This window comes from Poecilia latipinna, unplaced genomic scaffold, assembly GCF_001443285.1.
Source record: "Poecilia latipinna isolate Pla-1442-1.1 unplaced genomic scaffold, P_latipinna-1.0 Scaffold666, whole genome shotgun sequence".
Taxonomy (NCBI): domain Eukaryota; kingdom Metazoa; phylum Chordata; class Actinopteri; order Cyprinodontiformes; family Poeciliidae; genus Poecilia; species Poecilia latipinna.
This window is the reverse complement of record NW_015113282.1, coordinates 323,356-350,397: the sequence shown is the minus strand read 5'-3', so window position 1 is coordinate 350,397 and position 27,042 is coordinate 323,356. Positions and strand designations below refer to the sequence as shown.

Below are 27,042 nucleotides of genomic sequence, written 5' to 3'. Positions count from 1 at the left end.
CAAACTATTTTCATCTTTTATCCATAACCTGTCACTTTATTTGCTGAAGTTGTTGGCGTGTAGAACAATAAATAGAGGCAGTGGTTACTGACTTCCGGTGAATAAAACCTCGGTCTCCCTATGTGTTCACATACCGACCATACTATGGTTTCCATTGTGCTTCCAACTGTGTTACCAAAGAGACTCTTAAGCCTGTTTGTTGTCACTGTTATTAGTGTATTAAAAAACCTACAGTAAACAAACAATCTTAGTCTGGTGGCCCGCCAGGCTTATAGTACACTAGAGGAAACCCTGATACTTACCTTCTTTATTCTATTGTAAACCTTTAGTGTTTCATGAGGGTTGATGAAATCTTTAGCACTCAGAATTGCTGGCTTGTGTTCTTCATCAGTCTAACTTTGACTCTTCCTCTGTAACAGACGTGTACTTCATCACCACGGTGTCGTTCCTGTGGAAGGTGACCGCCATCACGCTGGTCAGCTGTCTGCCTCTGTACATCCTCAAGTACCTGCGCAGACGCTTCTCTCCACCCAGTTACTCCAAGTTGACCACCTAAAAAAAAAAAATAGAACAAACTCTCCGGCCACGTTTCCTGAAAAGAGGAATCCCACATCTTCACTTCTACCAGGGATCCAAAGACACATTTATTCCTTTTTAAATTCTGAAAAGCTCTTTGATGGGACAGATAGTTTACTAAGAGTTATAAAGCAGTGTTAATTGCTCTGTGTGTTTGATGCATGGCTGATTGATGGGGTTCTCTGTGTGGTAAGCTCCTGCAGTAAGATTAAACTGACCTGATTCAACCAGTTTTACGAAACGTATTTATTATCAGTGATCAATTTTGCATTTAAAATGCCCTCAGGACAAAAATAGAAACATCCACACGCCACGAGACAAATGAAAGCTGCACAGGACCCACTCTGCTTCATACTGTGACCAGGAAAGGAGCAAGAAAAGTTGACATCTGGCTCTGAAATCCTGCCAGAGCAACACACTGACTTATTTAGAGAAAAAGTGAGATTGACGTAGATTTCTCTCAGGAGTTGATTCACGTTCTCCTCAAACAGCAACTTGTAATTCAAGGTTTAAAAGTCTAAAAGTGAAACGGTTTTACAACATGGGCTTTGCTAAACTGAGACATGATTAAACTTGTGTATTCGCTGATGCGTCACCCCCAAAGCTGCAGCTCAGCACAACGGAGGTGGCAGTGCCTCCTTTTTTAGCACGACCTCTGGTGTCTGATGTTAAATCCGTCCCGACGTCTTTGTTTGGACCGTGACTTGTTGGTATTTGTGGAGAGTGGTCCGAATCCCGGCGAGCCTCTCCGCCAACGTGCAGCCTGGCGGAGGGCTACACACAACCTCTAATGTGGCGGGCCGACTGCGGCCGCGCACTCAGCCCTGCATGATGACTCAAAGCCATAGCTGAAAATATACCCCAGTGACTGAGTCGCTGTCCTTGGGGGTCCCACACTGCAAAAACACAAAATCTCACAAATCATTTTTTTTTCTCTGGTTTCTAGTGCAAATATTTTAGAACACTTGAAATAAACAAAACTACCTTGCTTGTAACCTTTCAGCAAGATATATGAGCATGTTTGAAGTCAACAATTCCTTAATATAGATGAAAAAATAATAGTTCCACTGGAAGATTATTTCACTTAGAACATGGTTTTTTCTAGGTGAAATAATCTTCCAGTGGAACTAGAAATTATTTTGTCAATATTAAGGAATTATTGACTTGACAGGCTCGTATATTTTGCTGAAAATCTACTTCTAAGTTAGTTTTGTGTTATTTCAAGTGTCAAGGTTTTTACACTAGAAACTGCACAAGAAATGCCTTGTAGGATTTTGTTTTTGCAGTTCATCTATTTTAACATCTGTGAATTAACAAAAGGTATCAAGTAAAAAAAAAAAGTTACTAACACTGCACTTTAACAGAAGCTAATGTGATGCTAAGCACCTCAGATTCATTTCACTCATGTTGTGATGAACTGTAAATATTTCCCACCTATCAGTAACATGGCCACAAGTCGTTTATGATGTATTTATTTTGCGTGTTAAAAAAAGGGGAACTAAGCATGAGACTTTGTACAAACTGTGCAATCTTGAGTCTTTTTTTGCTATGTAGGACTGGATTTTTTTATTATTTGTACTAAAACCTGAATTCTTTAAACTGTTTGCACATTTTTAACTTCTCTGGAATATTTTTATGTTAAAGTGTAAAGCATTAATGATGCTAAAAATGGTTTGCTTGTACATGCAAAGCTTGTGTTTTATTTAATTTTGTTGATTGCATTCAAGGGAACGGAACAAAAAAAAACTGAAATGTGCTGATGTCAATATTGTGATCATTAATAAATGTGGGTTTTTCTTGCTGTTTTTGTGGATGATTTTATATTTTTATATTTATCTTTTTATTCTTCACTTATCTATGTAAATCATATTGAAGTAAAAATATATATATCAATATTCAGTTTGGATTTAATGTAATGAACCAAGTCAAAGTAGCTCATCATTGTGAGATAGATGAGGAATTATTTCAAAGGTTTTATGTATTTCTAAGGGTTTATAATGATTTAATTCTGGGGTGACCAAACTTTTTGTCACCTGAGCCAAAATCTAAGAACTAAAAAAAAAAAGGGGCCTAAAACTTTTTTATTCTTTTCACTATTCAAAACACTAAATTATAAGAGTTACCAGATTTTTTTTTTTTTTTACTTACAATAAACTGAGCATGCAATATTTTTAGTTAAATATATAAATCAACTGTTTTACAGGGAGGGGATGTGTAAATTGTTGTACATCTGAAACTTATAGATGATTGGGCTTGTTTACATTGATACAAGAAAGAAAATTATGGAAAAATAACAACAAAAAAATCTACATTTAGCCTCTTCTAAGTTATTAAACCAGGATCTGTTCTAGTCTTTGTTTGAAGCTGTATTTGTTGTCATTCATTACAAGTTGATCTGTTAGCTCCTGAATCTGATTCAGAGTAGATTCTCTTTTGAAATGAAATCAAGAAGAAAGTAGAGACCCTGATTATTTTCAATTTATTTGCAATAATTTTATCCTCATTAAGAAAAAAAAGCCTCCATCTGCATAAACCACATGTGAACTTGGCAAAACAAATCTGTACTAATCTTGAATTGCAGATAAAGGCTTAAAATAAGTGTCAATCCAGGGGCCTAGAATGGCCCCCAGTCCACACTTTGGACACCCCTCTTTTATTTGAAACAATGAATTTCCAGGAAGGAATTTCTACATTTACCTGAACCTTGTATATAATGCTTAAGGTGCTTTAATTTTTTTTTGTTTGTTTTTTAACCTACCAATGGTAACCATGAGTAACCAAACCTGGTAGCTTCACAGCATGCTTTAACTAGTTGAGGTTTTGTTCACGAATGAGAGAAAAATGGAGTCGGGGATCCATAGGTGGACTGTTGCGGTGAAAAAGAGCTGAGCCAACAGGTTTAGATGAGCTTTCAACCATCCAGATACCGAAGCCGTTTGAGGTTCTTCTTGCAAAGGAACATTTAACCAAATATTCATGATATATGTGTGGATTAAAGAAAATCCACAATAAATTCAAAGTTTGTTCTAAAATCCTTTACAGTTGCAATTATTCCACCTCAGTTTAGATTCAGTTGAGAGTCTAGAAAACAGAACCACATATTTTAAAGCCATAGAAGCATGCTATGTGAAGGATATTAGAAAATGTTTCTTTTCTGAGCTTCTCCACAATGATTGCATCCCGGAGCCAGGTTTGAGCTGACACCATGTCAACAACAGTTCCTGTGCAGAAGCAGCTCCTTTTAATCTGATTCCACTTCAGTTTGTGATGAGGTGTGAGTTACAGATGACGGCGGAGCAGAACGAGGAGGCTGGATGTTTGGCTTTCTCTCACCAGAGGAGGGAGGCACCGGTGCCAAGAGATTTGGTCTGAATCATCTTCAGCACTTAGGCTGTGCATTTCTTAAATTTACTGTGAACTATAAAATACGATTAATATCTTGTATTCCTTTATGTTCATAGAAAATCTCTCCATTAAACTTATGATTTGTTGGAAGAAGTGGTTTGGAAAGGAAAGTGCTGATGCTTGCATTGCTTTTTTAGCCAGGAGGGGATTGAGGTTCAGTTTGATTTGCAGTCATAAAACCTCCTCTTTTTTCAATGCACTCAAAATATTTCCTGTTTTTATTAATACTAGACTGTCCTCTTTGCTTCCCTTTCTTCCACTGATGAAATGCATGTTTTTATCAATAGCAGACGCTACAGAAGTAAATCAGTCCATGAAAACAAGAATGTCACTCCAGGATCAACAGAGCTAACAACAATATTCTGTTTTTTTTTTTTTTTTTTTCTTTCTTGTCTTGAGAGCAGCTATGAAGCTCTGGGTGGTTCAGTGCCTTCAGTCTGGTTCAAGTCAAAGTGATTTCTGCAATTTACTTTCCCTTTTACATGCATATGGTTTTTGAACTTCAAATAAAAGCAAATTACGGCTGTTTCGTAGCATATTTAGTCTAATTATCACAATCTTTGTGCATTTTATCTCCAGCACTTTAAGAGGGGAATCTATTTTTCCAGCTTGGAAACATCATACGTCAGGTTTTCAGTAGAACGGCGTAAAAAGGAGAGGCAGATTATCATGAAGCTGCTTCAGAACGCACCACCCACTGTCACAGCAGCCAGCGTGCATTATGGCTTGGAAACATGTTACTAACAAAGGCTGAAAAAATCCAAAAGCATTTGTAATCCTGAGCTCATCTTGACCTGATCAGAGTAAAGGAGGGGAAGTAACACAAAGGAAACAATCAACACTGTTGAGGTCTGCCTCTAAACCTGCAGAAAGAGAATAAAACAATGACTGAAGAGGTCAAGACATGGTAACAGCTGTCAAACATGGCGCTCATCCTGCTGGTTTGTTTGGCTACAAGTTGGAAACATATAAACTGATTTAGGCCAAATACTCAGCCTGTGTTATGCCAGGACCTTGTTGATGCATACAAAGGGTTAGTTAGACACGTCTGTCCAAATATTAGAGGCAGATGTGTGTATAATATGACACTATGTGAAAGAAAAAAAGAGAATAAAATCCAAATTGGATACTTAATATCCATCCATGATTCACCTGCTTTATTAAAATCATTTATGTTCCATTCTGAAAGACATTGGGGTTATTTATCTTAAATGCAATTCTCAAAAGATTTGAAAAGGTGGTTGCCATCAAATACTGGGTCACCTGGGTCAGGGAAGCCCTGGTAGGAGGACCTACGTGTTGGAGCATGTATGATCCAAACGCCCCCTCAACGCAGCCTGCATAGATGCAGAAAGATGTTTTGACATAACAGAAACCGCTGAAGAGAGACGTGGAATGACACCAAATAACGAACAAGCCGCTGCAAACGAATTGTTTACTACACAGTCTTATTGCTCTGTGTAAACACTGGATTTTAGCAGCGACAAGCCCTTCACAAAGGCATTGCAAAGCATGAACACACACCCTCCTCTGGCTCTATTTATAGCTCAATGGGCCTGGAATGCTTTGATTTGTCTTAACACCCACAAGTCTTAAAAAAGCACTGGGAATGTGCTTCCCTCCCTGTCCCTATGATCCCAGATGATACCAGTTAATGCCTCCAAACCCAATTTAACAAAGCCGCCCACAGCACTTAAAGACGGCCTGGATTAGATCCATCTTTTTCCCCCTCGATTTGAGTAAAAGAGGACATGGGTGTGTTGAGATTGTGGAGCCTGAAACGCAGGCGGTTGTTGTTGTGAATATAGTTGTAATGGGAGGGGTCAGCGTTGCTTTCAGCTGAAATGCTGAATAGGGTTATTTTAGTTTGTTTTGACTACCAAATATAGCCTCTGTGCGTCCATTCTGAGCTGATTATACATACAGAGTGATGGTGCAGTTTTGAAATACAGCGAGGCTGAAATGGAAACCTGAATACGACCCAATGAAAAAAACAGCGTTGACAAGTGGAGGTGGTTCAATTTCATGGGTTTGTACCCACCAAGGAACACCCTATTATTTTGTGTACCGCGACACTGAAACTAAACTACAAACATTCTGGATCTTGTTAAGTGAAAAAGAAGGACCTCTTGGCTGCGGATGCAAGCACTTTCTATGTTGGTGGAACCTATTAGTGCATTTATAAAATTTGGAAAAAGAAGAGACATATTTTCCAGAGATCTCAGCTTGTGGCAGGAAGGAAATAGATTCCTTATTGCACAATTACGTGCCACCGCCGCCCAAACTAAAAACCATGTCAGCAAGTCCAAGCTGCCACCGTAATGCCCTTTGATGAACTGTTCAGAAGTCTGTGATCAGACTGATGTAGTTGTGTTGACAAGGACACTGTTTCTTGAATTTTGCTTCACATTGGAAACATTTTCATTTATCCGAATGGCATCATCCATGTGTTTAAAACTCAGGCATCGCTCCAGGTGGAATGAATAACTTTTGACCGTCTTAGTGTGACTCAGGAAGTTCAGACCTTGAATTTCTTCTATTATGATGTTTTCTGGGCTATTGGGCATCAATGTTTCCTTCCCAAAGAAAATGAAAAACTTTTGAATCAAGGTAAAAAAAAAACACACAAAAAAAACAACAAACAAATCAGAGACATGACATCAGCCAAGTAAAATAAAAAGTAGACAATTAGGGTAATGGATTTCAACTATTGGATGTCCTTATTGACCATAAAAAGTGTCATATTTGTCAGCTTCTACTCAATACAGTTATGCAACATTGATTCATATATTATTTCTGATACTCAGGGCTATTCTGGGTCTCTTTCCACTATAGTTCTTAACCTGCACACAAGTTAAAAACTACAGTAGAAAAAGAGTCAGTCTCTGTCATTTCTACAGTTTTCCATCCATCCATCCACTTTGGTCCATCTGGGGTCTTAAATGTGCTTCATAAACATGTTGACTGACTTATTTCTCACTCATTCTAGATCTCAGGTGGTAAACTCTGGTTCTCAAGGGCCCATATCCTGCAACTTTGAGACATGGTTCTACTTCAACGCGCTTTAATTGAATAATTAGGAATGAGAAAATGCTGACAAAATACAGAATCGGGTAAGACTGCTAGACAATGGGATCTCAGAGGACAAGTGTGTAAGGATTTGGTTTTTCTCTAAGTTAGGTTTTTGTGTCGTTTTCAGTTTATTGAGTCTCAGTGTTGTCTTGTCTACCCCTTGATTGTTCCCAGCTGTGTCTCGTTCCCTGATTACCTTCTGTGTATTTAATGCCACCTTGTGATCCATGTTCTTTGGGGCCTTGTCTATCTGTCTTGTCATATGGTCTGATTTATGCCTGTTCCTTTGTGTTTCCAGTTTGCTACCAGTTGTTGAGCCTTAGCCTTCCGCTTTCTCGGTGCTGCCTGGATTATTTGAACTTTGTATTTCTGGATTCGACATTAAATCATCATTTCATTCCCTAAGGCCTGAGTGTGCTGCTTCTGCCTCACCTCATTCCACCGCAAATCTTGACAAAGTGTTAAATATAAGCAAATACTAAACACTAGAACACTTATAGCATTGGTTAACTGGCAATGCACTTCCCCTTTAAGATATTAATGAATACACTGAGTTCATTTATGATCCCACTTATTCTCAATTTAAAATCTTTACTAATTACATGTATCATTTCCTGTTGATGTCAACGTTGATTCATAATACTTGTGTCTGTTTGTGGAGACATACCAACAGACTTTTCTCTCTAATGCTGAAATGAAAGCTGAGACTAGACCAGAAAGCATCACATTTAAAAGTTGACTTTTCTCTTTGCCTCTTGAATTTCTCTCCATGTGAAAGTCGGCCGTTTTCATATCAGACTCATAGGATTTACAATCCTTGTTCCTCCTGGAGAAGTGAAACGGGACAGAGCTTTGACCCAGACGGATCTACCCCAATGAGCTGTTTTACAGTGACGGAAAATCCAACATGGGATGTCTGAAAAAGGAAAACCTCGACCGTCTGGACACTAGCAATTTTCCTTTCTCAAGCGGCTGCCGTGATCATTTTACTCATTCATCATTTGAGTTGCATAAGTGCTCTATAACTGCGGAGGAGTTTCCATCTGGTAGACTCGGCTGTTGCGAGGTTCTCCCCAACATTTCGAGCTCCGGCCCCTGTGGTTTACACGCTCACTGCAGCAGCCCTGTTCGGTGCTCCGTCTTACGCAGGCTCCCTTCGCTCAGACTAATCCATGTCTCAGTCTAACACAGATCCTCTGATTGCTTCCTTCAGTTCACACACTTCCTCACAGAAAAACCTGGGACTGAGAAAACAGACGTAAACTCAGGATCAGCCGCTGTGGTTAAAGCTGTGACAAAACAGATGCGGAGATTACTTCCAGTTCTGCTTGTGCAGCTGAGGCTGGGCTACACATGTTAGTGAGCCATTGTTTAGATGCTTTTCTAGAATAGTCTGTTCTGGAAGCTGGATATAAAACTAAAGCCACACCAATATGTGATAACCTTCCCATCAAAATAACAGAAACAAAACAGAAATGGAGCTGTTCATCTGTAGACACATGCAATGCCTTTCAAAATGAGATAGATAGATAGATAGATAGATAGATAGATAGATAGATAGATAGATAGATAGATAGATAGATAGATAGACATCAATAACGTTCTCTTGTGGCCTTCAAAGAATAATAATAGTTGCATTTATACAGAGATATTAATCACGCAAAAGTTCACTTTGTTTATTAATTTGATGACTTATGAAAAAAAAAAGATTTTATTTTGGGGTATCAAAGTAAAAGGGGGCTGCATACAATGTACACAATATTGCAGAATTTCATTTGTAAACGTGCAATATTCTTTCAATTTCAGAATAATGTGTTGCTCTGGATTCTATGTACCTGATTAGGTGGAGAATGAAAAGAAATGTCACGTTAGGTGTGTTTGTTTGCAGCACTAATGCAGCTACATTTTTCATCAAATGAAAAAGATGCGGGCAAAACCTCCAGCTCAATCGGAAATGCCTTCATTCCCATTGAAAATCGGATTATACAACATTTTCTATGTGTCCTCTTCCTGGCTGGGGTCAGATCTTGTTCAGATTTTATTCCAGTCCAATTATTAAGATGATTTCCAACACAGTCATGGAAAAAAACATAAGTTTTTCCTTGAATGGAAACAATCCAAAGCTTGTTGCTCAGACTTTGCCTTTATTCAACAATTCAGTTTTGTTTGGACTTTTACATTCACAAAAGGAAGAAGAAGAAAAAAGAAGGAAAAGAACTAAAACTTTGTGATGATTTTATATCGTACGTTCCGTAATCAAACTTCTTTTTTATTCTCTTTCCTTCAGTGTCCTAACAGTAATTTCTTCATCTCCTACAATGAAGTTCTTGTGTGCTACTGTCTGAGAGAAGCCGCAGAAATGCCTTGGCGCGGGAGCAGGAGACGTCATGGATTCCTGAGTGTGGGGCTTTGCAGGAAAGCCCTGAGTCTCGGACATGGACCGGCTCCAGGTTTCCATGGCAAACGCGCACAAACAGGAGGAAACACTGAGGGAATCCCGTTATTTTACAGCATGGGAGCATTATAAACACCCAGAGCGAGGAAGGAAGCCGCTCTCGATGCTTAAGTAATCCTCACAGAGCTCGAGGAAAGGGGGGACCTCAGAGCAGAACCGCTGCTGAAGCCGAGGCGGACGCACGCTCTTTAACTCTGAAAGGGAGTTTTGCGCCGCTTTTTCAAGTTTTTAAACAACAAACGAAGATTTTTCTTTTCTTCTTTCTCTCCTCGCAACATCTAACCGAAGAACGTCTTCTGTGCTATGCTTTTTCAAGGAGAGTAATTTTTTTAACTGCTTATATATACTTTTTTAGTATTTTTCCTTTTTTTCCGCTTTCTTCTCCAGATGTTTAGAGAGAATTGGAGGCTGGCGCAGTACCACATGATGAGGTCCATGGATCAAGGTACTGCTGAAGTGTTGTGATTATCTGGTAATCAATCAATTTGATTTTTTTTATTGTAAATGCAGCTTAGCATGACTGAAGTGATGAACTGGAATTTGTTTTGTATGAACAGTTTATGGCTTAAAGACATATTTTCTGCTTTTAACTAACTTTGGAGATAAGTTTCGCTTTGAATTGTTCTTGTTTTTGCACAAAATACTTCAAAATAAACCAAAATCAAAATAAATGAGAATATTAAATATGAGTATGTTCACAGATAGGAGTTATTGCTGACAGAGCACATACCTCTGCAGCCATGGGTGTAAGGGGTGTAGCTGCATGTTGTTGCGTCGTGCGTAAATCCGGGGATACCCCGAGGAGAACCCGAGGTTCTCCTCTGTCAGCAAGGAGCGTCTGACTAGGAAATCCAATCCAGACGAAGACATTAATGTTTGGAAAAGTTAAGAAACTGAAAAGTTTTAAGGTTACGACTATATTTGTGGGTTGTAATACCCTTACAGATGCCTTTTTAGTTTTGCAACAGGTGAATGACACGCGATAAGCTCCGCTGATTGCCGCTGCAACCCGTCAGACACCCGGGGGCAGCACCAGGCCGTGCGTCAAACGGCGCAGATCGCTCCTCTGGTGACCAGAGGTGTTAATTCGCTTCCTGGTGTTCTGTGTCGAGCAGAGTTCAATCGTTCAACCTTTTCCCCACCAGCCTGACTCTGCCGTCAAAGTCCTTGCGCATCTAGACAATGTTTTATGACTCCACGCAGTGAAGGCATGGTGCATTCAAGTACACCTTGCACATAATCAGTTCAAAAATAGTTCTAAAATGGTTTGACCAAATCTCAAAGAGGTCTCAAGCAAGCTTTTTAACATTCTTGGTCTTTTTCAGGTGGTTTTACTGCTGTAGATTGGCTTAATAAAATAAAATCTGAAACATCAATCAGTTCTATGCTTTTAAAACATATTTTTTTAAGAATTGCTTTTTGCTCTAAAAGTAAAATGTGAAAATGAAATCAGAGTTATCAGAAAATTCCCAATTAAGAAATCCTATGTAAATATTAAATGAAAGCACATATAAATTGGGCAAGCCAATGTTTTTGTTGCATTTCTGTTTAAAAGTGTGAAGATTTATGTGGCTCTATTTTGGCACAGTTATCATGTCAACAAAGCTTAAGTTTTATTTAGGAAGAAAAAATATCATGACATAAGAAGTAAATCAGCAGATTACATTACAATTTCAGTAATATTCAGTTTTTTTTGTTTCAGGCACAAAATATATTAGGGTAGATGTCCATTCTAAATCAATAAACCAACACTATTGGCAGCAATAGTTGGTCAAGCTCAAATCTTTGTTTTAAAATTTTGCTTAAAGCAGTGTAGATTACAAACATGTTAAGAGTTATTATACGGTATTTCAAGTCTAATTGATTTTAAACAGTGACCTGAATAGACAGTATGACCGCTGTTTTAGTTTATTTAATAAAACTCATACCAATGGGCTCTCATATGAGAACCCATTGGTATGAGGAACACATTCTGCCAGGAACCTATGAGTGCAGAAGCCCTCTGATAGAATACAAAGAGCTCTGCTAGTAAATTAAATACAATTTAATTGCACTCCAAAATAAACAGGAAGTCATATGTCAAAACTTGTGGGAATTTAGTTGGAAGCCTGGCAGCAGCATTTGGATCAAAATGTAAGTTTTACTTCAACATGTGCATTGTAATAACCCAATAGTGGAGAAAAACAAAAGTATGAATAATTATTTCCAGCTTCCTGCTTGAGATAGTAGAGCTTAGTTTGGTAATATTTTTCAAGAACGAATCAGAGACTCGAAATCTGCCTTTATAATAAGATTAGAACAAGATATATATCACATATTATAGCCAAGAGTGTTACGTAAGATGTGCTGAATTAATTCAATTCTATTGTATCATTTGAAACGATGTTTCATCATTTTCAAGGCGTTTTAATGTAGAGTCCCCCAATGTCCGGCTTATTTTGAATGCACCATCTCTTTAAATTCTGCCGTAAATTACAGAGTAGACGCGCATTTCGACAGGGAGGTTGGAAGTCGGCGCGACACAACACCTGTTTGCACTTTTGCTCTTTGCTGCTCGACGCATCTTCTGAGGCGGGGGTGGCGTGATAGGGGCCGTGGTGATGCACTGAAACTTAAAAAAAACAACAACAACTCACACTCTGTTGCTCAGTTCGTAAATAGACCCGCCTTCCTTCTGAAAATAACCGCGGAGAACTGAAACAGGAAACTTGTGCGCTGCTTCACCTTCTTCCAGCTCACCCGATGCGGGATTTGACGCTCAAACACCGAACTGGCATAAGCCGCGCACATCCCTAGCTCTGCTCCCGGAGGAGTCGGTAGATAATAAAAAAAAAAAAAAAAAAAAAAATCAGACAGATGACCTCCTTCTACGACGAAAAGGATCTGGAGGAAGACCTCAGTCGAGCCAGTTACCCTGATGAGGATTTGCAGTTTGAGTACTTGTTTGAATATGAGCCGCCTTGCAGCGACTTTGCAGGAGGAGATCAAGGTTTGTCCGATGGTTTTGTTGACCTGAACTGACCTCTGCTTCTTCTGGGTTTGTTTTGCTTGAAGCTGATTACCATATGGCCTGACAAGTCTGTTCATTAGAATATAAAAATAGACCAGGAAGCAAATTTGACACGCTTGTTGTTGATGTGGGATCAGATAAGAAGCCATGTGAGAGAAAATGCCAGAAAGTTCTCGTGCTTTCAGCTACTAAGTACACATTCATGTATTTACTTGGAGTTGGAGAGGAAGAAATATTGTATTTTTTGGTTTTTCAGAAAAATAGTATGTTTTGGAAAATATATAGTATTTGGAAAACATGAAATTACATCTTCCTCACGGCTTTTTTTTTCTCCATCACTATAGTCCCATCACGCTTCCTGACATTTAGCATCTTATTCACAAAGATTAAGTATCAGCTGGCCAAATTTACAGTTAGCTAGCAGAGTCTGAATGCACACATTAAATGTATTAGTTACCGTAGACGGCATGAGGCAGGCCAATACATCGAGATATTACTCATTTAGGCAGCAACTAACGATTCTTTTAGGAACCGATTATTAATCGGATAAAAAAACGGGCACAACTGCAGATTTTTCATTTAATTGCTTAAGCTTATTCTGTACAATATTAGTAAAAATACAACTAAAGAAATATTTAAATTATTTTTTAAAATAAGAAGGTAAACATTTTATATCCTAAAAGGCAATAACTCAGCATTCCTTTAGTGTATGCTTGATCATTTGAAGCAAGCTACAGCTAAAATATTTTTTGGATTAACTGCTTAATAATTTGATAGGAAAAGGTGTTTAATGGGTGATTTAAAAAAAATTAAGCAGGTGAAGCTAAATCTATGCCACTTGCATTTTGCATTTATCTTATCTGCATAATGTATATATTTTTTATACTTTTAAATAATTTTGGATTAATTACTGCTCTGAGCTGTTGTTCTTTGAGCAATTAACTTTTTATTGAGTCTGTAATATGTGTAGTTGACAATTTCAAGAATTGATTAATCATCATAAATTGTTTCAACCTTGTTGCACATTTTAATAATGCAGTGAAGATTAAGATTCAATAAATTGTACAGCTCTAATCTGATATTTGTTTCTGCATGTTCTTAATATCTTGTGATCCTTTTTTCTCCAGATGACCCTGGCCTTGCCACTCACAAGGTGCTCAGTTCTGAATCTGAGCAGGTTTTCCCTTTGGATGAGCAGTACAGGATCAAGTCCTGCAACTCCCCCTACTCCAACCTCAACCCCGAAGTTCTCTCAGGGTACGAAAACCAGGAGGCCAGAAACTACCTGGACAACACCCGGCCGCCAGGTCTGGCCCTGAGCCCCCGGATTGAGATCACCCCGTCCCGAGAGCATTACAGTCATGGCCGGGACTCGCTGCCAAACCAGCACCTGAACCTCAGCCCTAGACCCACCCTCACTGTGCCCGGCCATGAGAACCTCGCCTACCGTGAGCCCCAGTGCCTGAGTCCCGCCAGCAGCAACTCCTCCACCAGCTGGCACTCTGAGAGCTACTCGCCCTGGGCGTCCCCCTGTGTTTCACCCAGTAGTGGCCCAAATCCAGCAGATCTCTGCCCCCGCATGCAGAACATCCACACCGGTTCCCCACGCACCTCCCCGGGTACCTCCCCTCACACCAGCCTCGGAGAAGACGGCGGCCTGGGAGCACGCTCGCCCTCGCCCCGGCCACGCTCCACCTCCCCGCAGGGCAAGCGCACCTACGAAATGTACCGGAATCCAGGGCTGATGCCTGGGCAGCGGTCCCGCAGTCCGTCCCCGCACAGCGGCCAGGAGGACCCCAACACGGGCGCTCATTTCACACACGCCGGCCTTGTTGAGGGTGTGAATGGATTTGGCAGCAGTCAGCCAGGCATGGTGCCCACCAAAATAGTCAAGACCTCCAACCAACTTTACGCTTTAATCCCAGAGAATCACGGAGATGGGAACTACTTGGTGTCCTGTGATCAGGACATTAAAACCAAACCTGCTGCAGAGCCTTTCTATGTCATCCCACCAATCTGGCCCAAGCCGCTGGTTCCCAATCTCTGCAAGTAAGTTGGTGGAAAACCAGGAACTTTTGAAGCTCATGTCTTTCAACATGAATAATTAATCATCTTTGTCCATTTGCAGCCTCCCATTGGCTACAGCACCACCACTAGAGTGGCCCCTTCCCAGTCGCACAGACCAGTATGAGCTCCACATTGAGGTGCAGCCCAAGCCGCACCACAGGGCTCACTATGAGACGGAGGGAAGCAGAGGCGCAGTTAAAGCCCCCACAGGAGGACATCCAGTGGTGCAGGTATGTCCCAAAGCTTGAGTACACCAATACAACACCATTAAGCAGAAAATGTTCATAGTGAAAGTTTTTTTATTTTATTTTTATTTTGCTTTATCCTGTAATTTAAAAATCAAACAGTTCTTTGAGCAAAGCCTTATCATGGAGACCAAGCAGACAAGTCAGGGAGAAAGTTTACACCGGGGTCAGGTTTTAAAGAAGTATCCCAAGCTTTGAATATCTTGTATATCGCTATTAATTCTTCCGTCTGAAAGTGAAAACCAATGCAAACATACCAAGACATTGGGTGTGTCCAAATTCAAGGCCTTTCGTTAACCAGGAGTTTGAAATTTGACTGTCTAGCCTTCAGATTTATTCCTGCCCATACCCCAATGTATGTCCTGTTGCCTAGCAACAACGGCGGTGTTAAATACAAGGTGGTAAAAATGGATCTTGAAATCTTGCTGAGTGTTTTTATGGCTGGTTTAATCTTTTTAATTATAGAGGCGATATTATGTATTTTCCAGGCACATAGTCCCATTCTGTAGCACAATCAACTACCATCAAGTTACCTCCAGTTCTTATAAAAATGCTGTTTGCATCCAAAAAAATTTAAAGCAAATTTGACTTTGTAAGGTAACACCTTGAAATTGGCTTCTGTCTCTTTAAGAAGCTTCATCTTTTATAGACGCTCTTTGACTTTTTCCGTTTTGTTGAGAAGAAGTTTGTATGATAAGCTCAGCAGATTTGCAGTTCCACCAGGTGTTTGCAACTTGCTGCTGCCGCTAGTCTGGAGGAGCTCTGTGATCTGTGGGACAGAAGTTTGGTTTGAGGACTGCAGCTCAGAGGATGGGCTTTGTGGAAGTGGGCGGAGCTTTGTGAAAGCAAGCGTGGAAACTCCTCCCCAAAATGGTTGCCATGGGAGACTCGAAGATTTCTTAAACATGCATCAAAGAATCAAAGCAACACTCCCTTTTTATTCTTAAAGCACGGATAATTTTACATAATACCCCTGCAACCTTTAATTAAATTAATTAATTGATTATTTAAAAAAAAATAATATTAAATAACACTTGGGATAGGGTTGGCAGCAAAGGACACACCAGACCCGACTTCCAGGTCTGTGTGTTTGTGGAGGACCCTTCGAATTTGGAAAGCCATCCTCGCCGTGGCGTACCGAGTCTCAAATATGACCGTCGAAGGATGCAGCCCCTGAATTTGTACACAACCATGGCAACCTAAACTGGCAGCCTGGACAAGGAGAGCATTTATCAGAGAAGAAGCCAAGAGACTCACAGTCTCTCTGGAAGAGCTGCAGAGCTCCATCCCAGGGGGAAGAGTTTGTTGACTTTACCTTCATTAGTCATGCACTCCACAAGGTTGGCCACCATGCAAGAGTGGCAAGATTGTTGAATTGTTGAAAGAAAGCCATAAAAGTTTCTGTTCCCTGCAGTTTACCATTAGTAGGGGATACAGCAAACATGTGGAAGAAGGTGTTCTGTTCCGATGTGAGCAAAATTAAACTTAATGACCTGTGCAGGAAAATTACCAGTGCACGTCACCTTGAGCACATGAGCCCCGACATTAAACATGGTGGCATTATTATGCTGTGATGATGCCTGTATGCAGCATGAAGACTTCAAAGGACGTTCACCTTCCAGCAGGATAATTATCCTAAAACCTACAGCCAGAGCTGAAATGCAATTACCTAAACCAAAGCTTATTTATGTGTTAAACTGGCCTAGTCAAAGACCAGACAAGAAATCTTATTGTTTACGGTTGTTTTTTATTCAGTCTGACTAAGCTTGAGCTATTTTAAATGAAGAACAGGCAAAAGTTTCAGTCTGTAAATGTTCAAAGCTGGTAGAGACATAAACTCTAAAAGATGTGCTGCTTTAACCGCAGCTAGAGGGTTCTACCAAGTGTCAGATCAGGAGGGCAGAGTATAAATGCAAAAACATTTTAATGTTTCCCTCCACTTTGCGGCTATGTGCTACTCCTTGGTTGAAAATCTAAAAGAATTAACTAAAGCTTCTGTTTCTAACCTGCTAAATTCTGAACAGATTTAAAGGAGTTTAATCTTTTTTCAATGTTTTCAAGTTGCACAACTCTTTAATTCAGTGTGTTGTTACTTCCTACTTCATGATGTGGTGTGTGTGTGTGTGTGTGTGTGTGTGTGTGTGTGTGTTTATTGAAATGTATGACCAATGTGCGACTCAGGCAGCGTTACTGTGACGACTCGTTATGCATCAGTGTCGCCCAGCTGTATGAAAACACAAGATGCCATTTCTCACTTCCTTAAACAAATCATAAATGGACGGTCCAACCTCAGATACACAGTAAGACACATAGTAACCAACTCAGGACAACCCTGAAGACTGAACCAAGACTGTTTCTCGCTGACCTGATTTCTCTTTTTTTTTTTTTTTCTACTTTCCAGCCTAAAATAGCCGTCTGTGTTGCATCCTCGTCTCATGGTTTTAACCACACGCACGGATCTGTGTTGATGTAGTTCTGAGTTCCTCTTCCACACTGTTTCGTTTACTGTGCAGCTCTTGTATTAGGAAGCAAAGTTGAGGTACTGGAAAGCTGTCAAGGCATGAGAAAATAAAAAAAAAAGAAGAAAAAAATACAGAAACAGTTCCTGTCGTTAGGGTAATTGCAGTTCAAGAGGAAAGAAAAAGTTTTCTTAATGTCGGTCACGGTCCTAATGCTGAAGGAAAACACAAATTGGTTGTGGCACAGTTTCAGCCGGCCGTAGTGGCCGTAAATAGTTTCAGCTTCCTTCTTTTTTGCGTTACTGTGGCAACTTTTCTACACTGTTTTGCTCCTTTTCCATTTTCTGCCCAGTCCCTGAAGAACTCGCCTGAGGTCAGAGCTGCCAGGTTTGCCAGGACAGCCGGACCTGGCTATCCGTGGCCGTACACTTTGCCTAAACTTTCCTTTACCTCTGTCCCACTCCCTCTGCTGCCTTTTTCTCTGAGCAGTCCACTTTACTTTTCCTCCACTCGCTCGCTGCCGTGACTCACTGCTCCTGCCGTTGCCATGCCAACCGGCCGACTCCTCACGCCCTCCTTGGTGTTTGCAGTTCACTCCTGCACGGCGTGTTGTGTGTCCACCTGGAGATGAGGGGAATGCGCGCTTTCACGTTGCCATAGTTTCTGCAGACACTGAGCCCCTCTTTGAAGTTTCATGGTTACAACCTCCAGAGCAAATGGTAGTTTGGAGAGATTGTTTCTAAAATTAAGAGAAGTTGAAATAAAACTTTTCTTTTTGGTTTGATGAAATTTTTCTTGTAAGGCAGCTTTGCTTCAACATTTAGAATCTAGTTCACACGTTCATTCTGCAGCAAGGGTCATGCTCTATACAGTTTGCACAAAAACTGCATCCTGATGCAAGTTGACACCTTGTGGTTTTTGCAGGTTTCCTCAGAAAATATTCAGGTTAAAAGTAGCATCTTTGTCAGTACAGTGTTATCTACTTTACCAAGTCTACAAGTTAGGCATGGTTATGACAATGATTATGATCTTGTTGCATCTTCCATCCAGTGTAAATGACTTGAATGTAAAGTTGGAGTCAAAGTACACATGCAAGTGTAATTTCTTGCTATTCTTAAGCATCGCAACATGAATAATTTAGGTAAAAGAACAGGTAGTGATCAGGTACAGATTAAATGCATTGACTAACAAATCCCTAATTAGACATAAAACCTTTGTAAAAGTGTGAATTATAGCAGTCTAACACAATGCAATAACCTCAGATCAGTTTCAAAAGGTTGTAAGGCGTCGCCTCATAACAAATGTCAGGCTTGGTGGTCGATGGATGGTTGTTTGAGCTTGTTTTGCACTGAGAGGACTTTGAAATCTCACAACTATTAAGCAAATCATAAAATACCATGTATAGAGAATTATCCAGTACATTGTGAGGCCATCTGACAGCTGCAGTTTGATGTGAAATTGGTCATCAAGAAGTCACTAATATCAAACATGGCAACAGATCTGCTTCTCTTTATTGATAAAGGCTTGCTATCTAATCATAAGAGGGAAAAGAACAATCAGGCTCAGATGTTTCCTTTTACTGTTAAGTTTCATCAGCTAACAGAAGAAGTGGCAATGGTTTAGTGTTGACTGTTTGTGTTCTGTGTCTGTAGTTGCACGGCTACAGAGGCAAAGACCCAGTTGGCCTCCAGATTTTTATTGGTACCGCAGATGAGCGCATCCTGAAGCCTCACGCCTTTTATCAAGTTCACCGGATCACCGGCAAGACGGTCACCACCAACAGCTACGAGAGGATCATCAACGGCACCAAAGTCCTGGAGATCCCGCTAGAGCCAAAGAACAACATGAAAGCCATGTGAGATGAACCCAACAATATCGGTATAAAAATGCCTCCCCCAGGTTTGCTCACAATGCCGTCGTTTCATTTTTCCTCCCACAGAATCGACTGCGCTGGCATCCTGAAGCTCAGGAACGCCGACATCGAGCTGAGGAAAGGCGAGACGGATGTCGGCCGGAAAAACACCCGGGTCCGACTTGTGTTTCGCGTGCACATATTTCAGCCTGGAGGTCAGGATGTCTGTCTGCAAGTGGCCTCTCATCCCATCGAGTGTTGTAAGTTATCAGTAAATGTATTATTTATGCTTTTCATGGGTTTTCTGCTGGTTCTTAAAACCTGCCCAGTGAGGTGTAGCTAAAACTTAAAGTAAACCTCATTACCTACATTCAGATGAAGTTGGATTGGGGCTGATAGCCCAGGATCCAGAGAGTAAAACGTCTCTTTATGCAGTCAGGGCTTCCATCCAGCTGGTGGTGGCTGCAGGTACCTGTTTGTATTTACTCAGTTCTGAAGTCTGTGTTTGGGTACATTAATGCATGTGTGCACAGAGTTATTAAGGTGCTGGATGTAATCTCAACTCAAACAAAAGGTCCCTTATCCACCTTTGATCAACAACTTGTCAGGTATGATGAACTGCCTGCCATGTGCTTCTGTTACTGACAAAAGTCATGACTCAAAAATCTCTTTGCACTGCTTGCGTCTCATTTCGTGGAACAATTGTTGCAATGCTGTGTTTGCTGCAAAACAGATGAGGAGTGATGGAGCTGCATGAGTCTCCTGGCATCTGTTGTGCCGGCAGATAAACACACTGAGTCAGAGCAAGCCCGCCCATGTCATCTTCTTTGTTTTTTGTAACATTGTAAGGGGAACTAATTTATTCAAAGATCACATGGTTGTCACTAAATACAACTTCCTTTAAAGAGAATCACGCATAGCTATGTAACCATGTAATAAAGTCTGAATGGACTTTTCGGATACTTTGGATTTAAAAATTGTGTAATGATGTAAGAGAAAAAAACTTGTAGTTTTTTCTTCTGTTGAAGCTATTCTATTTTTGATTTAAATGTATGGCTGGACTCAGTGTAGTGCTGGAAGATGAAACCCTGCTTCACCTCACAAGCATTTTGAATTTAAGAAAAAACAGTGCTGCCACCACCATGTTTTACAACGGCTGTGGGGTTTATTTAGTGATGTTCAGTGTTATTTTTGCTGCATATTAACTTTTTGTCAACTTCAGACCACCTTCTTCTTTGTACCTTTGTTCATTGAGATCGCTCGTAGCTTCTCTGCAGATTTAGATTTTTTTTGCTAAATAATATAAGGAAAATCCACTGAATCTATTTATATCAGATTAATAAAATACTCTGTAAGTGATAATGACAAAGAAAATGTACTAGTTCATAGAATTAGCTTGGGGAAGGGGTGTTTTCAACTTTGTCATTTAAGCTGAACAGAATATTTTTACATTAACTGTAGAAATAGTTTTAAGAGGATTTGTTTTTTTCTCACTGAACAATTCTGTGTCAGAGGTTAAATATAAAGAACATAAAGTTTCTAAATTAGAAGCTAGAGCTTGTTAAATAAATAGCTATAGCTCATCTAGCTGTACCTAAACTAACCCTAATTAAGCTAGCTCTATCTAGTTTACATTTATCAGACTTGCAAACAAAATACTTCTGCAGATTATTAGCTTATGTGGGGCTTTTTCATTTTTTAAGATTTGTACCTTTTTCATTTGAGTTGTACAAACTATTTGTGACATTAACTGTTCTTTTTGTTAAAAGGATTTATTTTTCCTCAGTGGGTAACCATGACTAGGTTAAAGAATATAGACAAGTTTTTTGTGCAGCGTGTTTAGACTTTTTAAAAAGACTTATCAGACTTTCTTTAGCCCCTTCCTATAAAACAGTTTAACATCTAAACTGCAGAGACTCCTCTTGATAAGTAGCACAAGTTGTGATTTGACTCATTTAAATTGCTACTAACAGTAAGAGCGATGACTTTGATTATTGAATGACTCAGCATAATCTCTTTATTGTAAACCACCACCACTTCTGGGTAAATCTGTAGATAGAAACCAGCATTGAACATGTTAAAAAACTGTCATTCAGATCACTATCTAAAGAGTATTTTAATCAATAGTTTATGCTTAGATTAGTTTTTAATGCACTGCATATTAGTGTGGTCAAAATTAATAAAATAAAAATGCTTTGTTCAGATGTGCTCTCATGTTTGATCTGTCCGCAGACATGAATGATATCTAATATGCAATCGTATAAATCAGGGAAGCAAAGGAAATCCTCCCACTGGAGAAAGTGACTGTAGTGGAAAGGCAGTAAAAGTTCCACACCACCCCTCTGTGTGTCCCTGCAGCTCAGCGTTCTGCACACGAGCTTCCCATGGTGGAGAAACAGGACATGGACAGCTGCTCCGTCCTGGGCGGCCAGCAGATGATCCTGACTGGGCAGAACTTCAGCTCCGACTCAAAGGTCATCTTTCTGGAGAAGACCCACGGTGAGTGTCCGAGAAAAACCAGCTCCATGCCGGAGTCTGTAAAATCTTCACGGCCCTTCTCTGTGCTAGTTGCACAATGTTGTGTCACATTAGTGCCGCAACCAGCAAGCATAATTAACGAGTCATTGTGTTTGTGCAATAAGTTCCTCGCTGTTGGATTTCTTTTCATACCCGTCGTTATGTAAAGGATAGCATCAGCTATTTGCATGATCAAGAGGATGATGGTGCAGCCTCGCTTCCTATTGCCCTTCAATGACTTCCATGATGTCTTATCACTCAAAGGGGCCTTTTGTTGCACGGTTCATGATTCTGTGTCATGTAAAACCCGCCACCTACATTTCTGATAAAAAGGATTTCAGTTGGTTTTTATGAGCAGCGAAGATCAGTCGTAATGTCATTGTTCCCTTTACTCTAACAAGCACCAGCATATGGTTTGAACTTTGTTTAGAATTAGGTTTCCTTGTTTCTGCTTGCATTGCTCTGGGCTGTGTCTCTATTTAGCACAGTCTGTTTAGCTCTAGGTGACAATAGAACAATTTGCAGGTCTGAACAGGAGTTTACATATGTTGATCATTGCTTTGATTGTCAAATTAATATTGGTATTTTTACAATGTATTTGACATGTTCTTATTTAAAAGGACATAATTTTCTATGGTTTTAGTTGTAAATATAAGAATTTGATGAACAAGTTTAAATTAATCTTGAGTTTATTCCAGACTCTCTCAAAGCTAAACCCTACCCAAGCAAGTTGCACCTTGACTGCAAACTTTGTACCCATAATCAAGCTTTTGAAAAAGTCCTGGCTCAAAAGCTAAGAATAAGCAGAACTGATAGGTTATTGAAGTGTGATTCCATATTTTAAGTATAACTGACAAATTTTCAGTCGCGTTAAGGTCAGGATTTATCCAGACATTTAATGCTAGTTTGATCAGAAAAAGGACAGCTGACATTGCTGCAGGTCCCACACATCCTGGTCACAAACTGTATTGATTTTAACCTTTAGGTCAACAAACTTAGCTTCCAAAGAAAACATTTCACCCAGAAAGAATTACAAGAAACGCTTTCCAATCAGAAGCTACTCCACTGGAAATCAGTTGGATGAATGACATGTACACATTCATTCATTTTCTTTTTTAGCCTCTGATGAGATTTCTGTTAGCCCTTTGGTAAAATACTTGTACATTGTTGATACAGTTCACACTATCTGACACTTACACACAGTTCCTCATCTTTCATCTGCTTAGAAAAATCTGCGTTTTCACGTATTTTCAAGTAGTTGACCTGAAATGTAAAAAGTTAGTGCAGAGCACAGAATTGATCTATAAGCTGACTGGTTGGTACAAACTATGGCAGTTTGGTTAAGATGAACAAAGCCTGATTTCAAAAAAGCATAGTGCAGGCAAATATTAAAAATCTGGAATGACTTCACCAAATTCCCAACCTTAACACCATTGATGTTGACTATGCATAATGTAGTTTTAGGTTTTGCAACAAACCGAAATGGTTTGAGAGGATTCTGATATGATACCAGTAGCTTGTTAAAGCATGGCTACAAAAGGCATGCAGTTTAGTTGCAACTTCTTAATGGAAAGTGAACCAACATGTCAGATGGGTGCATGCATAATTTGGGCCAGGTGTGTTTTATATAATTAATCAGTCGTGCAGTTTCTTGTTGTAAAACATTCTTGCAGTTATTTGCAGATCATATATTCATTCATACCTGGAAAAAGTGAACCTCAAATTAATATGACATCTATATGCTCATGATAAGTCTGATTGAATTTTGATTATTTTAGTTAGTTATCAGATTGATGTGACATGCTTCTTTTATTTATTTTTTTTTTACATCCAGAAACTTTTCAGTAAACTTTATGTCCTAGTTACTGGGTTTTTTTTATTTTTTATCTTGTCTGGGAATCCCTTCTGCTGTTTTGCAAGACTCAACAGACACTGTGAGAGGAAATCAGAAGAGAAAGCTTGCAGAGAGGGATTACCTTTGTTTTGGAGATTTTCTCTATGACACAAAGTTCTGAATAAGTCCAGCTGTGAAATCCTTCTGAATGAGTGACAGCTGCATCTGGCTGGAGCTCCCCTGACTCTTGTCTTTGGACGGAGAGAGCTTTATTTGGGAAATGACTACATCCCGAGCCAAACCAAAGCAACTCAGTCTCTTTCTCCAGGTCCATCAGCCCTCCTCCCATCAGAGGTAATTGTTAGCGGAGGAGGGAAGGATTGGGGTCTCCCTTAGGGAAGAACTGCAACAGAACGCAAACAATTCCCCACGCCAACAGAGTAGTAGCGTCATCACATTTTGCAGAAGAAACGGAGAAAGTTTCTCATAAAAAACAATAAGACCAAGAAAAAAAAAAGTTGGCAGTGTGTGTGGAATCCCCCTCTCTTGCTGACTCATTTAATCCATGTGTTTTCAATCTGTAGCTTGAGGGTTTCCCACCTAAACCTGCAACACTTCTGTGTGCTTGCACTCAAATGCACCACTTGTTTTATAGATTAAATCTCCTGTGTAAAATCAACTGTTACTACATTAAAGCCTGCAGTTTTTCTTTTCTGCTAGCTAACACTGGCAGCAAACAAACACATCTTCTTTAGTCATATTGCTGAATGAGTGTGTTTCAGATGACCTACAAATACTCCTTCTAAGTGTGCTGGTTGGTGGGACAGGAAGTGGTTTCGTCTATATTTTATCTACAAGCACAAGCTGGATCTTGAAGCTAACGTATAACCAAAACAATATGCAGTTTTTAATGGAGGATTTTATTTATTAAGGGAAAAGAAAAAGCTTTCCAAACCAACTGGTCCTCTGTGGAAAAAGTAATTGTCCCATAAACGTAAAAACTGGTTGTCCCACCCCTGCAAGCAGCAACTACCATCAAATCCTTGCAAAACACTGGCAATTAGTCTCAGTGTGGAGCAATTTTGGCCAATTTTTCTCTGCAGAATAGTTTTAATTTGACCACATCAGTGGGTTTCCAACGTCAATGATTTTTTTGATGCTGAAAACCTTAAGTTTGTCTTTTTGAGTTGTTGGAGGTGGATTTGCTGGTGTGCTTTAGATCCTTGTCCAGCTGTATAAGATTGAGCTTTAGGTCACAAAGTGATGGCTGGGCTCTTCCTTCCCAATCTATCGCCACCATTTTTGATTCCTGGAATGACGTTCTGATAGTTTTATGGAAGACATAAATTCTACTTTAGTCTCAACACTCCACACACTGTCACTTAGATCATCTAGATTATTTTTAGGAAATGTGTTTTGTTTTAGTCAGCTGTGGTTTTTACTTCAGACCTCCCACAAGGATGTTATTGTCGCATCACATTTAATGTTCAACATCTAACCTGAGATTAGATGTCGTTTGGGTTATTTTATGACCTCCTGGATGTACCATACCCTCATCTAGTCAATTTGGCAAACCAACCAACCCTGGGGAGGAACACCACTGTTGTATTTTGTTTATTGGAGTCCCCAAGTCATGGAAAGAACTTTGTAATCATTTCCAGACTGAAAAATGTAGTGTTAAGTGGCATGAAGTGTTTTCATCATGCCCTCGTAGGGCATGTTGCCAGAACGGTTCTGTTAGGTAATTTTTTGATTCTACAAGTCTGATAATAGGACTGCGTGTGGCTCGTGAAAAAGGCCCCAAAAATGTGTGATTTAATGACATAACAAGAAGGGGAAGCACTTTTTTTCAAATGTGGCCATGTTAGTTTTGATATCTTTGTCAAACTGATTTTTGTTTTTTATTTACTTGGTTATCTGTGACTTATGTGTGACATTAGCTTGATCTGGAACATTTAAATGTGATCAAAGAGGCAAATGTTTTTTCCCCACCACTGAAGAACTACTTTTCAGAGAACAAACTTCACAAACTCTCTCTCTACTTTCTCTTCTGTCCCAGATGGCCAGCAACTCTGGGAAATGGAAGCAACAGTGGACAAAGACAAGAGCCAACCTGTACGTATTATACATCTGTTAAATAAATAATTCTTCCACCTATAGGACATTTTCTGTCAGAGCTCAGCTATACGTTTGTCATTTAAAGGGATAGTTCACAATTTATGAACCATCTGGATTTATGCTAAAGAAAGAGGCCAATAGACTCGTCTACCGTTTGTAAGACATTAACCGTATTTAAAAATAATTTTGCAGAGCATGTTGTTCGTGGAAGTGCCATCTTACCGGGATACATCCATATGCCAACCTGTCAAAGTGAACTTCTACGTTATTAACGGCAAACGGAAGCGCAGTCAACCTCAGCATTTCACCTTCACCCCACTGACATGTAAGGATCTGGGGCTTCAGGTTCTTTTCTTGTTTTAAAGACATTTCATTGTCTCATTTGTTTTTTCTTTATCTTTCAGCTCCTGCCATAAAGACAGAACCTCTAGATGAATATGAAGCACAAAATATGGGCTTTGGTATTCCTCAGATCTTAGGCTTATCGCCTCAGTCCTACTACCACAATCCTCGTGGCATCCTTCACCCAGACAATGGCCTACTGTCTGGCATGGCTTCCTGTCAGCGTTTCAGCCCCAACCTTCCAAACCAAGACGCGCGTTTCCAGCAGCAAAGCCCGGCTATTGTCTACTCTCGAGGTGGGAAGAGCCTCAGTAGCAGCCCAGGCACGTGGCACTCCGGCGGGGTCATGCCTGACCCCCACCGGTCGGTGCTGGTCCACACAGGCTCACCAGCTCAGTCTGTAGGTCCCATCAGTTCAGGCCAGCACCCATCTATCATCCAGTTCTCCCCTACCAACCACCACTTGCTCAGGGCTGGAGACACGGAGACTCTCCCTCCTCCTCAGCCTGATAACCAGCAGATCCTTTTCTGCGATGACTACCCTCCGCAGGCTGGATCCCACTCACCTGGACACCCCCAGGCCCAGGCAGCGGTGACCCACCAGCAGCCCTGTCCCACTGTCATCCAGCAGCAGCAGCAGCCGTTTGGGCAGAAGGAGCCCCAAAAGGTCCGGGTGTCGCCCGGGACACAGCCGATGGAGGTTACCGAAGACGCACAGAGGAGGGTGACGGTCAAGGAGGAGAACTTGGACCAGGCCTACCTAGATGATGGTGAGTGTAAGTTATTGCCTTTACGCTCCCTGTAGGGCTGCACGATGCTGCTGGAAAAACAAAGTGTGTCATGTCTGTTGATATCATTAATTAATTATTAGTTTTTTGTTTTAAATATTTAAAATGCTACCAATCTGGTGGAGTGACCTTTCCTGTTTCATCCAGTTTTCCATGCTGTTGCTGTTTATTTTTAAGCCGTTATGAGAAGTGGTGGCAAAACCTTAAACTACTGCTGCACCAGTTGCGCAACAAGTTGTTGCTAGGTAACCAAAGAGTGAGTGAGTGAGTTGATGCCACCCACCTAGCTTAGCTGGTTGTGA

At 40.2% G+C, this 27,042-nt stretch overlaps 1 protein-coding gene across 3 annotated transcripts in view; it reads left to right on the top strand.

Moving 5' to 3' along the window:
* Positions 1-9,514: 9,514 nt before the first annotated feature.
* The window catches only part of LOC106954620 (nuclear factor of activated T-cells, cytoplasmic 2-like), a 28,564-nt gene continuing 11,036 nt past the window's right edge, over positions 9,515-27,042 (top strand). Inside the window, exons 1-9 of one of the 3 annotated variants that reach the window (XM_015044285.1) lie at positions 9,515-9,953; positions 13,646-14,567; positions 14,647-14,815; positions 18,942-19,144; positions 19,229-19,401; positions 21,500-21,640; positions 25,552-25,607; positions 25,803-25,935; positions 26,015-26,728. In XM_015044285.1, coding sequence (XP_014899771.1) covers positions 9,896-9,953; positions 13,646-14,567; positions 14,647-14,815; positions 18,942-19,144; positions 19,229-19,401; positions 21,500-21,640; positions 25,552-25,607; positions 25,803-25,935; positions 26,015-26,728 — 2,569 coding nt within the window. In that variant the 5' untranslated portion in view covers positions 9,515-9,895. Of the gene's footprint in view, positions 9,954-11,629; positions 12,498-13,645; positions 14,568-14,646; positions 14,816-18,941; positions 19,145-19,228; positions 19,402-21,499; positions 21,641-25,551; positions 25,608-25,802; positions 25,936-26,014; positions 26,729-27,042 lie in introns of those variants that run through there. The other 2 variants (XM_015044283.1, XM_015044284.1) reach the window with 2 other exon arrangements.